The sequence below is a fragment of the Nothobranchius furzeri genome, chromosome 12 (assembly GCF_043380555.1).
Source record: "Nothobranchius furzeri strain GRZ-AD chromosome 12, NfurGRZ-RIMD1, whole genome shotgun sequence".
NCBI classification, from domain to species: Eukaryota; Metazoa; Chordata; class Actinopteri; order Cyprinodontiformes; family Nothobranchiidae; genus Nothobranchius; species Nothobranchius furzeri.
Window position 1 is genome coordinate 107,960 of NC_091752.1, and position 15,005 is coordinate 122,964.

The 15,005-nt window shown below is 42.9% G+C and overlaps 2 protein-coding genes across 2 annotated transcripts in view; both read right to left on the minus strand.

Moving 5' to 3' along the window:
* Positions 1-882: 882 nt before the first annotated feature.
* LOC107372737 (uncharacterized) lies at positions 883-3,496 on the minus strand. Its single transcript, XM_054738782.2, has 9 exons — positions 3,489-3,496; positions 2,986-3,376; positions 2,761-2,865; positions 2,532-2,652; positions 2,269-2,449; positions 1,874-2,169; positions 1,599-1,771; positions 1,104-1,352; positions 883-1,022 (listed from the first exon to the last, which is right to left on the minus strand). Exons 1-8 carry the CDS (start codon positions 3,494-3,496, stop codon positions 1,149-1,151), a joined length of 1,479 nt encoding a protein of 492 aa, XP_054594757.2. The 3' UTR covers positions 883-1,022; positions 1,104-1,148.
* A 7,041-nt stretch (positions 3,497-10,537) lies between these two features.
* Positions 10,538-15,005, minus strand: part of LOC129162273 (oocyte zinc finger protein XlCOF6-like) — a 71,989-nt gene continuing 67,521 nt past the window's right edge. The window contains exon 3 of the mRNA XM_070542118.1: positions 10,538-14,908. Coding sequence (XP_070398219.1) covers positions 13,146-14,908 — 1,763 coding nt within the window. The 3' untranslated portion in view covers positions 10,538-13,145. The remainder of the gene's footprint in view (positions 14,909-15,005) is intronic.

Below are 15,005 nucleotides of genomic sequence, written 5' to 3' on the forward strand. Positions count from 1 at the left end.
TTCAGAACCAAAGTGAGGGAATGTAACATTTCTGTAAATGGTGTAAGATTGTGGAATGCCATTAACAAGGAATTTAAAGAATCAACTACACTTGCTATATTTAAAAAATGTATAAAATCTAATGTATTTAGTAATTATGAAAAGGAGAATTATAATGTCAAAGATTAGACGTGAAAATATTAGAAAGTGACTGAGGTTACACTGTGTTTGTTTGGCGGATAATTTTATTTCGTAAAAAGGGGCAGAAATGATAAGATTTTTTCTTCTATCTGCTCCTTTTCATTCAAATGTTTTTTTTCAATATGTTAATGTATCCTGTATTTGTTTGTTTATTTTATACATTGTGAATGAAATAAAATATAACAAAAAAAAAAAAAGACAGACAGGTAGGCTGCGAGGTAGCCAAAGAACCTGTAGCGGGTCTTGGGGTCCCTCGCCGGCGCCTTCTCAATGTCCTCTGAAATGACGGATAAAGATAGAAGAGAACGATGAGATTGGTAGATTCCGTGGCACCGCTGACAAAAGGCTTGCGAGAGGTGGAGAGGCGTGACGGACTCACCGAGCAGAGAGGGGATTTTCTCCCGAGCAAGGAGCTGGCAAAGGCAACCGAGCCTTTAAAAGTACCCCAAAATGGGCGTTCTCTTCTGAAGGAAGAACAGAATCCCAATTAGTTCAGTGAACGTGTTGTGGTGTGATAGCGATCTCATGATTTCAACTTACTCGGGTACTCTCCTCCGCCGCTCGAGACCCGGAGGCGGCAGTGGGAGGAGCAGGACCGGGACTGGCAGGAGCAGGACCGGGACTAGCAGGAGCCTGTGGTTCAGCGGGTAAATGTGCGGGAGCAGCCGGCTCGTCTTTTGATGAGCCCCCTCTCTTAGCGAGAGGCAGACAAAAAGCTGCCGGATCTCTCTTGCCCGGGAGACGTTCTTGTGTAAGGCATAGAACCTCTCCTGGGTGCCCACGTTGTGGCACATGAATTTAGAGAGGTTCTCCCGCACCTCCGGGTTGTTCTCCTGAAAATTCTACAGCAAAGAAAATGAGACTTGCATCAGTATGAATACACGCGCATGAAATTGATTGTGTTTGGTGTTTGTGATACTCACGTAGGTGGACACAGCCGTTCGTATGTCCATGATGGTAGGGTACCCCTAGAGTCCCATCTCTTTCCAGGCTTTGCTGAAATAACGGGCCATGTCTTTCGCCTCCCCACGGCCAAGAGACGAAAATAAATAGCCATTCCTGGCAACGGCTCTGTCTCTCAGCCTGAGCCAGGTCTGGAACCACAAAAATTCTTCGGGCTCTAAGTAGATTTGGGCGGTTCCGAATTTCCGGGCAGTCTTGTGCTCGAGGACCTGCAGAAGACCAAGTATGACAGAAACCGGAGGGGTCAGTCAATGGTAAAAAAAAATATTAAATTAAATTTAAAAAAGAACTTTGAAGACATCAGATTTGCCGGCGTTGAAAATATCATTAAAAGATCCCCAACATAAAAAAAAAAACACCCAAAAGAGAAGCAGGTTAGCCCTTAAACAAAAGAAGAAGGTGAAATAAGGTCCAAAAAAAGTGTTGGGTTAGCAGAAAACGCCAAAGGTGCTTACATTGATTAGATAACCTGTCTGGTCGTCACCTATGGCCTGCCGGACCTCCTTGACCCTCATGCGGGTGAGGACCCCCGTCCGGTGGCCATAAATGACAGACAGGTAGGCTGCGAGGTAGCCAAAGAACCTGTAGCGGGTCTTGGGGTCCCTCGCCGGCGCCTTCTCAATGTCCTCTGAAACGACGGATGAAGATAGAAGGGAACAATGAGATTGGTAGATTCCGTGGCACCGCTGACAAAAGGCTTACGAGAGGCGGAGAGGCGTGACGGACTCACCGAGCAGAGAGGGGATTTTCTCCCGAGCAAGGAGCTGGCAAAGGCGGAGGTCCTCCTTGGACACCAGCTTGGAGACCTTTTTTTGCTTGGTCAGCAGCTGGTGTCCCAGGACGGTCCGCCCGATGTCCCTGCTCAGCTTCTTGAGCTTGAGGACCAGGATTTTGGTTTGCCCACGGTGGAGCCGCGAGTGGCTGGGCAGCATGGCCCTGAAGTACTCCACAAATGAGACGGCCTGGCCCAAGTAGAGGCTGATGGTGGTCGGCGAAAGGCCAAATTTGCAGAGGACTGCGGGGTAGCTGTGTAAAGAACAGATTAAAAGAGTCGAGTGAGGTGGTGCTGAACGGGCGCACAGATAGAAGGCAGTGAGGTTAATTCTTTCCAAATGCACTACTTACGACTTCAGCAGGGGGATGTTGTACAGGAACTGCCAGTTCCAGGACGCAGGCGAGTCAGAGCCGAGCAAAAGATATTTCACAAAAACCTTTGCCCGGCTCAGCTTAGAAACTGCGTTCTCCTGCATTTTGCTCTTTCCCTTGGGGCAGAAGATAAAAGTGAAGTAATCCTCCAGGTAGGATTCTGTAAAGATGCAAGACAACGTGATGAGTGCCGCATGAAATGGCTCCATACACCTCCAAATACCCTATGTGTTGCTTCTTACCAATGGAGGTGCCCAAGGGACTGTTCCTCAGCTTGGAGGCCTTACTTTTCCCAGCCAAGCAGGGGGCCAAGCCTTGGAAGGCCGTCTCCATAGCGGAGAGCTTCTTCTTGGGCGACTTTTCCTAAAATAACAAAACAAAAAACATTAACCGCGTTAACACGTAGCTTCATTGGTTCTAAATTTTGTCAGCATTCATTAAATTACTGAACAACCAATCACTCTCACTCACGGTGTCAGAGAAAGCACGGGCAGAGGGAGAAGAAATTGCCTCCTTTGTCCTCTTGCTCTTCTCTGACTTCTTTTTCGGCACAGGGGCCTCTGTTTCTGTCAGCTCCTGGGTAGAGACAAAAACAATCATGAGAACTGATCAAGTGACAAGCTTTGGCCAAAAAGTCAAAAAGATCATGGCACTGTAATAATTAACAACAAAAATATCTAGTAAGTGTGTTCTCACCTCACTAGCCGGGGAAAACGTTAGATTCTGTTTAGTCCCCCGTGTGTCCACCTCAGGCTGCTGCGGGCTCCTCTGGGGCTCCGGGGGCTGGGCCTGGTGCTCCGGGGGCTGGGCATGGGGCTCCTCGCTCTTCTCCTCTGAGGAGGCGGTAGGGGAGGCGCGCGAGGGGGCGGAAGCCGAGGCGCGTGACCTACGGCGCTGTCCCTGCCCCTGTTCCCGCTGTTCTTCGCCCTCCTCGTCCGCTGATGAGGAGCTGGAGCTCGAGGGGAGCGATAGGGGAGGTGCGCGAGGGGGCGGAAGCCGAGGCGCGCAACCTAAGGCCCTGCCCGTGCCCATGCCGCGGTTCCGGCGGAGAGGAGGCCTGTTGCGGCTGGAGCTGCTGCAGCTGCCTCTGCATGGGGAAAAAAGAGTGGTTCTTGCTAAATATGCCTTACCTAATTGACCTTACAGCACTGTCATTAGATTACCAGTTTAACATAACAGCCAACTTTTCGTTCACTCACCTTGGCATCCGCCAGAGCGCCCTGGAGAAGGTAGACCTCATTGGTTAGGTACGTGGCCCGGGTCCTGCAAGCAGGGTTGGCGCAGGTGTTTCCCTCGCCTGCCGCCAGGTCACCGTCTAGGTCCAGTGTACTGACCATGGGAGGCTGGGGGTCAGTGGCCCGCAACTCCCTGAGGAGCTGCAAGGCCACCTTCCTCTTCAGGTCAAGCTTTACCTTCCGCTGCCTCCTCTGTGTCAGCTCCTTGTGGGTGTCCAGGTGCTTCTCAACATGAAGCAGGTATGGGACGCAGTTCAAAGTTGGACAAGGACCGGGAGGAGTATTATGGAATGAAACCAAAAGGTGCATTTGAGGGTGGAAAACGTTTCTTCTGCATTGTTGTGTTTGTTTGGGAGAAAACTTACAAACATACAGTACAGCACTTCAGAGTTACACTGCTAGCGATCGAAGATTTATGTAAATTCGACAAGCTAAACACATTCTGTACTGTACAGCAGCATTCCCCAACCTTTTTTGCACCACGGACCACTTTAATGTCAGACAATATTTTCAGGGAACGACCTTTAAGGTGTCACAGATAAATACAACAAAAGAATAAAAAAGAAACTGTGGTATTTTGTAAATATAATAATAAACGTGACTTGAGCTGTGCGCCAACAACAATGACAGTGACATCCTCCTCTCTGCTTCTTAATGCTCTCTGGTCGTTATTGTAACGCGTAAATAGTTCTTTCAAAATAAGACATACAAGTACAACCATACATTTCACACCAGAGCCTCAACTCTCGCGGAACGGTATCAAAGGACTCACGGACCGGTACCGGTCCGTGGGCCTATTAGGGACCACTACCGTACAGGAGACACTGGACTAGATTGATTGACAATGGTCTACAGCAATCAGAACGCATAACACGATGTACTGTAAAAAAAATAAATAAATCAGTGAAACAGTGAGTGTCACAGAAGGTCCGCCGCGAGGAACCACTGTACACTTTTGGCCACGAACAATTTAGGGGATGGTGAATTTTTTGGAACAAACCCAGAGTGTTAACCCCCCCTTAAAACCATTTTTATTTCTCCGTAGCATCAATAGTAACAAAAACGCAATTTAGTTTTTGCTGTCAAAGTGCAATGCTATAGTGATTAGTTTAAGTTTTTTATGTGTGATGAAGGATTTTTGTTATTTAGAATATTTTTATATATTCTGTTCATATATTATTCTTTATATTTTTTTGTATATTTGATTCTATATATTTTTGATACATTTGCATACATAATGTATATAGTTTTAAATTCTGATAACTTAATGGTAATTAATGTAAATATGTGTAATTTAGAAAAATTTATGTTCTGTTTTCGTTCTAATAAAACATGCCTTTTTTTAGAAATGAATACAGTCGTGTTACTGTGTGCATAAGTGTGCATGCGAAGTGTGTGAGTTTCTGTGTGTGTGTGTGTGTGTGTGGGGGGGGGGGGGGGGGGCTCAAGGGATGTCTCGCCCGGGGAGTAATTCCATGTAGAACCACCACTGCAGCTAACCCCTTTCTTGACATTGGGGTGTATGGTGCATGTACTATTTAAATAACTCTAACTTGCTCAGTTTTCAACTGATTTTCAAAATGTTTGATTTGTTCTAAACACCAGAGATGTGTCTGTGAAATAGGATGGGTTTGGCCCAGAAAATCCTGCTATTTCACTCCACAAAGCATTTAATCTTTCATAGATAACACATTTAATGGTAAGCTGCAGTAACTTAAAGTATACAAAGCTATACATACATACGTATATGTGTGTATACATACATACGTATATGTGTGTATATATATATATATATATATATATATATATATATATATATATATATATATATACATATATATTAGGGCTGGGACTTGATTAAAATTTTTTATCTAATTAATTACAGGCTTTGTAATTAATTAATCTAAATTAATCGCATTTTAATCGTTCAGGAAAATGTGCTCTCAAAGTAAAACTTTTAATTAAAATTATGAGACAGAGAATCAAACATTAGACATGGTTATTACTGTAAACTAAAGCTTTTAATAAAAAAAATGCATTTTAATTATTCAAATATCACTGTGTGATATGAAACCCTAACCCTAATCAACAAAAATTTATAATTACACATAGAAAACACCTGCAAAGGGTTCCTGAGCCTTTAAATAGTCTCTCTGTCTAGTTGAATGACTGAAATAAATTTGACTTTGCACCAGATTCTAATTTTTCCAGTTTCACTTGTTTGTATAATTGGGAGTTTTTATTAGCATTTCTACTCACACTGCAGTAAAAACACACATAAATAATAATCCTTCAAAATGACAGTAGAACAGGCACAAATATGATCTAGGACTTAAATGAACTAACTTTTAACACCAGAGCAGGCGTGACATATTCTGAGAATGATCAGTAACACTAACTGGTTCCAGCTGGATGACTGGAGGATGATGGGAAGATAAAAGATCATGGCGAGGAAATAATGATCTGACGAACAGGTGAGCGGACCTTCCTTACATGGGAAGTCCTGCTGTCACGTTAAAGAGCAAGTCACCCCCAAATAAACTTTTTTTGCTGATAAACTAAATAAATGTGTGTCTAATCCTGAGCTCCTTCAAAAGAATCTCCTACCATCTTTATGCAGATGACATCCAACTGTACATCTCCTTCAAGCCCCATGAGATGTCTAAGCTGCAGCGGTTACACACCTGCTTAGACTCTATCAAAACCTGGATGGCTGGGAGCTTTCTACAGCTGAATGAAGATAAGACTGAGATCCTTATCTGTGCCCCAGACAAGCTGGTTCCCAAAGTGAGAGACTCTCTGGGTCAGCTAGATTCTCACACCAAACCTTCAGTCAGGAATCTTGGCGTGACCTTTGACCCAGCTCTCACCCTGGATTCTCATGTCAGTTCTCTTGTTCGCTCTTCCTTCTTTCATCTCAGGAACATTGCTAAGCTGAGTCCCATTCTGTCCCGCTCTGAACTTGAGACAGTTCTTCACACCTTCATCTCCTCACGCTTAGACTACTGTAACTCTCTTTTCACGTGTCTGAGCAGAACCTCCCTGAACCGTCTACAGGTGGTTCAGAACGCCTGTGCTCGGCTTCTGACCAAGTCCTCCAAACACACCCACATCACCCCGCTTCTCCTCCAGCTTCACTGGCTGCCAGTCAACTTCAGGGTTCATTTCAAGATCCTGGTTCTGATCTATAGGGCCTTACATGGACAAGCACCATCTTACATTGGTGATCTTCTTAGTCCCTACACCCCCAGCAGGTCCCTGAGGTCCAGTGACCAAAGCCTACTGGTTGTGCAGCACCAGGCTAAAGACCAAAGGTGACAGATCATCTGCTGCTGTGGCCCCCAGACTCTGGACCTCTCTCCCCCTGAGCCTGAGATCAGTGGACTCAGTGGTCTCCTTTAAAAAGCAGCTGAAGACTCACTTGTTCAAGCTGGCTTTTGTATGACCTTCTTCACCTCTCTCTTTATTCTGCTCTCCCCACCTATTCCACCTTCCTCAGGAACCACTGATTTCCCTTTTTCCTATTCTCGCTCTCTTTCTTAACATTTTTTTTATCATAATTGTCTCTTTTTGCTCATTTTAAATATATTTTTAAACATTTTCTAAATGCTTTTTTATATTTTTACATTTTTATTTATTTATTTTTTGTTTTTGTGAAGCGCCTCGTGATTTTTATCTTGAGAGGCGCTATAGAAATGATATTTTCTTCTTCTTCTTCTAATCATGCTGCAGACACATTTAGTCAATAATTTGGCACTTCAGTGCATCTTAGTTAAAATTTAAATATTCTGCCTAAAACTGGCAGTGTTGTGCCGTTGTCAGGTAAAAACTCTGCACTGTAGTTTAATTTAAATCTGCCACCGCTATTGGCTAAGAGGTATGCTATGATGTAAACTGGTACATTATGATGTCACCATGCTGTCGTGAGCCTGTGTGTGTGTGTATTTGTTAGCAGCTCCGCTTTCTCAGTCTGCCAGGCAACAGCATTTGTTGCATTTTTCAAACATGAAGTGAGAGTGGAGTTAGACTCTGGTAGGGATTGACTTGCTCTTTAAGAAGGGGATAATGCAGACCCGCAGATTCAGCAACAGCGAATCTGGTGTGATCTCCAGCCTGATCACAACTTTCTCATTCCTCGCTGCCCCTGATGCACTTGAGCATCCGCCCCTTAGTTGGTGACAGCTTCAACACACCTTGTTGCTTAATGATAGTAATGCATGTGATGTTTAGACAGTGACTCGTCTCAGAAACATAGAATTCCCCGACAGCATTGTTTAGAAAATCATCAGAAAAGTTGAGTGTTTCTGTTTTAAGTAAATTTTTGAGCTCTATCTGCCACATAGCGAGTAAATGTTTGCACCAAATTAGTTATGTTTATCAGTCATCTTCCATGGATTTCTGATACTCCTCCCGCCTGCATGCAACGTGAGCGCCGCATCCAACGTCATTTCCACCTATCCCATTCAATCAATTTATCAAGTTAGCAGTTAGCTTCATGTTGAAACTAGCCGTGAAATGTGGTGGTTTTTAACTGGAGTCAGCCAGCCTTCCAAAAGAAAACTCATCCAACTGGAATTAAAACCACCAGGACCTGTGACCTGGAGATGGTGGAGTCGTGAGACAATGGCTACATTATGATGGCCACGTAGCATTGCTGCCTTTCACTTTCACACTTTTTCTGCTCGTGCTGCAAACAGGATAGCCGTCTTCTATCAACTGTCCCTCGGCAATCTTCAAATATCCAAAAAATGCCCGTACTTCCCACTTTGTCTTCTTTGAGGGATAATAAATGTCCCGAGTGCTGCCGTCTCCTCTGGCCATTATTTCAGCTTTAGCTTAAAGAAAGTTTTGGTCGTAAACAACAAAGTGCACATGTGCCGCCGGCAACTTCAGCAGATGATACGGTGGCTGGTAAGGGTCACCGCGCCTACACCGCAGCCACGGTAATCCACCGAGATATTTTTTTTTAAAACAAGACGGTTATTATTATTGCCAACTTTTTCACCGGGGTTTACCGCTACACCGGTTACCGTGACAAACCTAGCCCTGACACACTTTCAGATATTCTCATGGTGCAGCTGTGTCCTCCAGAGATCAAGGACTATGAACCAAATGAGGCTGTAATGTTTTGGCACAAAGACGGTGTCAGAAGCAGGAGGCCAGACTTCATAGATAGAGAAAACAAGGAGTCTGACTAGATTTCAATGAAAGAGTTCATAAAAACATCTCGAAAAATAAATAAATAGTAAAAATGACAAAAGAGTTGTTTTTCTTATTAATTGATGTTTTAATTATTAATTAATTATTTTTGTCACTCTGTTTGGAATCAACAATATAGAATAACATGCTTTAGGTAGATCTAAATCATTTAGAACTTTGGCCGGTAAAATATATGCTTGGCCGGTAGATTTTCATCATCTACCAACCAACTTGGCCGGTGAGTAAAAAACTTAATTTCGGACCCTCGCTGCACGGATGTTACGTAAATGTTAAAAATATAGCTTACCGCAACTTTTGTAAAATTTCCGGTGCCACCGGGCAGCTGCAGCAGACGATCTCTGAAAAATGTCCACGACACGAACTCCATTGTTGTCTGGAAGGTTTTTTTTTCCAAGTTAAGAAAAGAGGCAGACGTGTTTCCTAAAAGCTGCATCAGTCCAAGCAAGACAACTTCTTTGTTTTTATTCCGTTTTAGTAGCCATTAGCACTGTGCATTGTTGTGTGCATCAGTGATATTCGGTCTACGAGGAAGTCATGCAATCACAAAGGTTCCGCCTTGCTCGAAATGCAAGCTGCGATTAAATGCGTGAATTTTTTTTAACGTGTCTTTTTTTTCTAATTAATCATAATTAACACCTTAAAATCCTGGCCCTAGTAACAACATTTAATTTCTGCTGCTAACAATGAAATGGTGGCATGTCTATTATGTACGGGTTAGGGGGGTGTTCCATTTTGCCTTGGCCCCCAAAATACCTTGAAACGGCCCTGGGTGTGTGACTGAGTTTTGAAGGTGATCTGAATTGTATCAGATGTATAAATATAACACGTGTATAGCTTATTGTTTTATACAGGTAAAAACATGTAGTGGAGATAAATCTACCTACATTTTACTTTCAAACATTTTGTTTTCTTGTTTTTATATAACTATTTCCTGTCCTGTCTGTCTCTCATCTTCCTGCATCTCCTCTAAACTCTCCAGAAAAACTGCTGCCTGGATTCTTACTTTTTAACCTCATCAGTTACTTTTGAGCAGATCAAAGGGATCTCCTGACCGCAAAACGGAGAGCACATTTAGACAAGTGGTGCTTGCTGCAGAACCACAAAGGTGGAGGTGCACCAGAAGGTGGAGCTGCACCAGAGTCAGCCCCGCCCATTCCAGAATCAGCCCCGCCCATTCCATCAGAGTCAGTCCAATTCCTTCCAGTTGTCAGACTTGATAGCATTCTGGAACCAAAGAGGGTGTTATAGCTAAAAAATGCAAGATTGAGGACGGAGTTGAGAAGTTAATTGAACAGTTTGTGTAAAGGTTCCATATAATTAAAAATCTAACTTTTGGAACTTTTTATCATGTTATATTGTCATTTCCTCATAAGAAACACTCCAAAGCCATTTTTGGCCTCATTCATACATTTTCCTCCAATCTCAGCTTCAATTTGGTCTCCTCCCCCGAAGCGGGTCTGGTCTTGGTTCTCAAATCTGGATATTCTGTGAATTTTCTGACTAATTATTTCTGAAATGACTTCTACTGAGACACCGCCAATAAACCATACATTCCCATCTATAGAGACACATTGAGTAGCACAATTACATGTAACGCCAATTGCTGCTTATCAGATGTGGTGGTGAAGTGGTTATGGAGTCAGGTTGACATGCAGAACTGCACAGGTTCACCCCCCAGTAGTGGACATATTAGGTAGTCTAAAATCCCTTTTCTTCATTTCTAGCTACACTTGCCAGTACTATGTTTACAACAATTTACTGGTATACCGTTTAACATATAATGACTAATGTGTTTATTTATTTATTTATTCGTTTATTTAGCCAGTGTGAGTCCATTTGTGAGCAGAGTTTCAACTAAAATGCTGTTTAGGAACGACCAAATTCAAAGAACTTTTAGAGACATAAATATTTTGCTGAAAATAAACATTACAACTAAAATATAAACAAATTAAATGTTTCAGCTGGCTAAATAGATTGCTGCCGATCTCACCGAGAATCGAACCAGCATCAGCTGAGGGGAAAGCAAAACCTTCATTCAGACGATCTTGCCACTGGACCACCAGAACTGATTCGTTAAAATTACATGCTGTTGTATGTCAGTTTTGTTGGAGCGGCTGTGGGCAGATTTTCGTTAAGAGAAACCTTTTCATTTCGAGATATATGCAGGCTTTGTCATGTAGCAAGTTATATTTATTTTGTTTAATTGAAGCATAGAACATAGCATTAACGACTGTAAACTAGTAACAGCCGTAATTCATGTGGGTCAGGTTAGTTTGAGATAAAGTTGAAAAACAAAAACGGAAGTCAGTGGGCTAGGCTGAAGTTAAGAAGTTTGCGTGAATGGGCGGGGCTGACTCCGGTGCAGCTCCGCCTTTGTAGGTCTCTAGGTCTGCAGCGAGCACCCTCTCCATTTAGATGCTGCATCAGTGGGGTGAAATCACCACAGCACACGATGAGTGGAGCGCGTCAGGAACGATTAAAAGACAGAGTACCAGAGGATATAAACAGATATGAACGATCGTGTGTTAATAATAATGTTTTGTTGCACCACCTTGAGAATGTATCGTGCGCCGGACGCAGAGGGCGCACCAACGATCAGCGCTCTGCTTCCTCTCCACTCAACAGAATCCCGCTATGCTGAGAGTCCATCAGTATTATAATATAGGTAGAAACTGGATCTTTCCCTGAAAGATATCTAGCCCCCATAATTTCATCCCTGGTTTTGGATGAAAAACCGGACATTTTGATCCATGTAGGAAATCCCCCCGGACAGACAGTGAACAGTGGACATGTCCGGGGGAAAGAGGACGTATGGTCAGCCTACAATAGCACCAACCACAGATATGTACCAAATAGCAAAAAAAGCAATTTTGATCTTTTTCTGCAGCGGTTTTAGCGCTTTTCGGTGCACCGCTGATGATACAGCGCCCTATAGTGGCGCAACGCTGCAACTGCAGTTAAAATAACATCCATGTAGCTGGGGGCAGAGTGAAATCAGGCTGAGGCGGCACAAAATTAGCTGAAGGCGGCCGCCACGCAAATTTGAACGCAGGAAAACCCCTGATAATTATGCTCCTAACACCCCTTCGGTTAAGCTGTGAGAACTCCAGACAGCCAGTTCTGAGGACTGTTGTCTAGCTAGCTAGCAATTTCAAGCTCATCTGGAAGCTTTGTGCTAAACATCATTAGCTTAGAGATGCTTATTTTATTTTTTTGTTCATCTACACCAAGATGTGTTAGATAATCTAAAGTGGTCATATCTAAATCCCTAGGTTATATTTTGTTAACTTAAATCATGGAGATACAGCTCTGGGTAACGGCTGGAGACGGGCTTCTAGCCTCCAGCTAGTGTGGATGTGCTCAGTTACCTGGATGTAAACAATAACATGCAATGGGTCTATATTTTATTGTGTTTGGTGAAAACTGAACCAAAGGATGGAATCCGTGTATATAAAAAAAGAGACTTATAAAATATGATATCAGTTTAGATACACCTTTTGCTAAAAGACATTTTTGTGCTAAGGATCCCAAACATTGCTTTTACTAAAAGAAGAGAAGTTGTGCTTTTAGGTCCACTTGAAGTCAACTAAATGTTGTATTAAACCCCATTTTGTTGCTGGAAGCCTAGTAAGAAGTCACTCTGTCTGTAACCCCCTCAACCCTGACCCTAACCCAACCACCATAACATTTAACTGCAAATTTTTTTACTGTGTGGGCGTCGGAACGAGCCCCCGCAGAGTGAGAGCAAACACCCCAGCTCTAAAACCGATCGTCATCTCCGTACATCACACATCATGTGATCAGGAAGCAGAAAATCCATGTAAGGAGATCGTTTTGGGCCACTGCTGTAAAAAAAAGTGAGGCTCGAACCGGAAAAGCTTCTGCCGATCACAATTCAACAACGGATTATGAAAAAATGGATAATGTTTGAAAAGCGCGGATTCTTCCTGATTTTAGAGGTGAGTCTACTCTTTGTTTTGTTAGTTTTGGTGTTGGCATCATCCTTGTGTGCAACATTCTGTGACTCTTAAAAAGACAGTGAAAATGCTGAAAAATGCTGGCAGCAAAGGGATTTTCTGATCAGGAAACGGCTGGTAATGAATGAGTTAAAAGCAGTGTAAAAACACAGAAGTCTAAAATACTTGACACAACTGAACATGGGTCAGTCGGGAGCACAAACAACCAACCCCCAACCCCACAGCAGAGATCGGACGAAGTACATGTTTGAAAAGTGCAGAGGTTTTTGACCCTAATAGCTTTCACTTTACATTGGTAAAGTCTTACTCGAACACAAAAATTCTGCTTGCTTGCAATCATTTAGGTTTGTACTGCCCCCTATTGCCAGGGAAAGTACACACCGTCACTTTAAATTTGTCCACAGAGCTCACAAACAGAAGGTTTCTATCCTGTGTGGACACTCATGTGCTTGTTTAAAGTTGACTTATGGGTAAATCTTTTTCCACAGAGCTCACAGGCAAAAGGTTTCTGTCCTGTGTGGATTTTCATGTGAGTGTTTAAAGTCGACTTTTGGGTAAATCGATTTCCACAGAGCTTGCAAGCAAACTGTTTTTCTTCTGTGTGGACTCTCATGTGAATGTTTAAATGCGACTTTTGGGTAAATCTTTTTCCACAGAGCTCACAGACAAATTGTTTCTCTCCTGTGTGAACCGTCATGTGATTGTTTAAGCCTGACTTATGGGTAAATCTTTTTCCACAGGGCACACAGGCAAAAGGTTTCTGTCCTGTGTGGATTCTCATGTGATCGTTTAATGTTGACTTATGGGTAAATCGATTTCCACAGAGCTCGCAAGCAAACTGTTTTTCTTCTGTGTGGACTCTCATGTGAATGTTTAAATTCGACTTTTGGGTAAATCTTTTTCCACAAAGCTCACAGGCAAAAGGTTTCTGTCCTGTGTGGATTCTCATGTGATCGTTTAATGTTGACTTATGGGTAAATCGATTTCCACAGAGCTCGCAAGCAAACTGTTTTTCTTCTGTGTGGACTCTCATGTGAATGTTTAAACCTGACTTTTGGGTAAATCTTTTTCCACAGAGCTCACAGACAAATTGTTTCTCTCCTGTGTGGACTGTCATGTGACTGTTTAAACCTGACTTTTGGGTAAATCTTTTTACACAGAGCTTACAGACAAAAGGTTTCTGTCCTGTGTGGACTCTCATGTGAATGCTTAAAGTCGACTTTTGGGTAAATCTTTTTCTACAGAGCTCACAGACAAAAGGTTTCTGTCGTGTGTGGACTCTCATGTGATCGTTTAAACCTGACTTACGGGTAAATCTTTTTCCACAGAGCTCACAAACAAACTGTTTCTGTCCTGTGTGGATTCCCATGTGAGTGTTTAAAGTTGACTTATGTTTAAATCTTTTTCCACAGCGCTCACAGACAAAAGGTTTCTGTCCTGAGTGGACTCTCATGTGAATGTTTAAACTTGATTTTCTTCCAAATATTTTTCCACAGTCACCACAACTAAATGATTTTAGTTCTTTCTGGACTTTCCTATATGAGTCTACATGTTGCTTAAGTCTAACAGATTTCTTATTAACCAAAAAGCTGGAAGACCTTATTGCTGAATGACTGGATACTCTCACATGTTTCTGGAGAGACTGCTTGTCATGAAATCGTTCACCGCACTCAAGACAGTTAAAGGATATGTTGACCGTCTTAACATCTGACTCAGAAGACCTTTTCTCATTCCAGTCATGGTCTTTGTCTCCAGTTTCAGACCCAGAGTCTGACATCCCAGAGTCTAGATTCATATCATCATCTCCACTAATTTCAGTCTCTGAAGAATCAGATGTTTGTTCATGAGGGTTCAGATCTGGGTTCCTGCTAGTTCCTGATACTCCACCAGTTTCTGCTGTCATCTGGTCAGATGAGATGCTGGTTGGAACATCTCTGTCTTCTATTTGCTGCTGATGAAGCTGTGAGACCAGACGTTTCTCTTCATCATCCTCACGCTTTATAGAAACAGCACTGAATTGAAACCTGGCAGAATCAGTCTCCTCCTTCAAATGGAGATGCTCTCCCTTAAGACTGGTCCAGAGTTCCTCATTTTCCTCCTTTATGTGGAGGTGTTCTGGGTCCTGCTGGTCCACACCAGCACTCTGTTGTTCAGGATCTTCTTTAACCTGCACCATCTGTTGAACATCTGTAGGAAACAGAAACACAAAACGTGAATTACCGACTGCTGTAACTTTAAATTCACACATGAGAGTTGTGTTATTGCAGGGGTCTCCAACATGTTG

What these genes read in the sequence shown, in the direction of transcription:
- LOC107372737 (XM_054738782.2), bottom strand. An exon ending in TCCCTTGGGCACCTCCATTG is followed by an intron (nt 2,450 to 2,531) that starts GTAAGAAGCAAC and finishes GCATCTTTACAG; the next exon opens with AATCCTACCTGGAGGATTAC. An exon ending in GAAAATCCCCTCTCTGCTCG is followed by an intron (nt 1,772 to 1,873) that starts GTGAGTCCGTCA and finishes CCGTCGTTTCAG; the next exon opens with AGGACATTGAGAAGGCGCCG.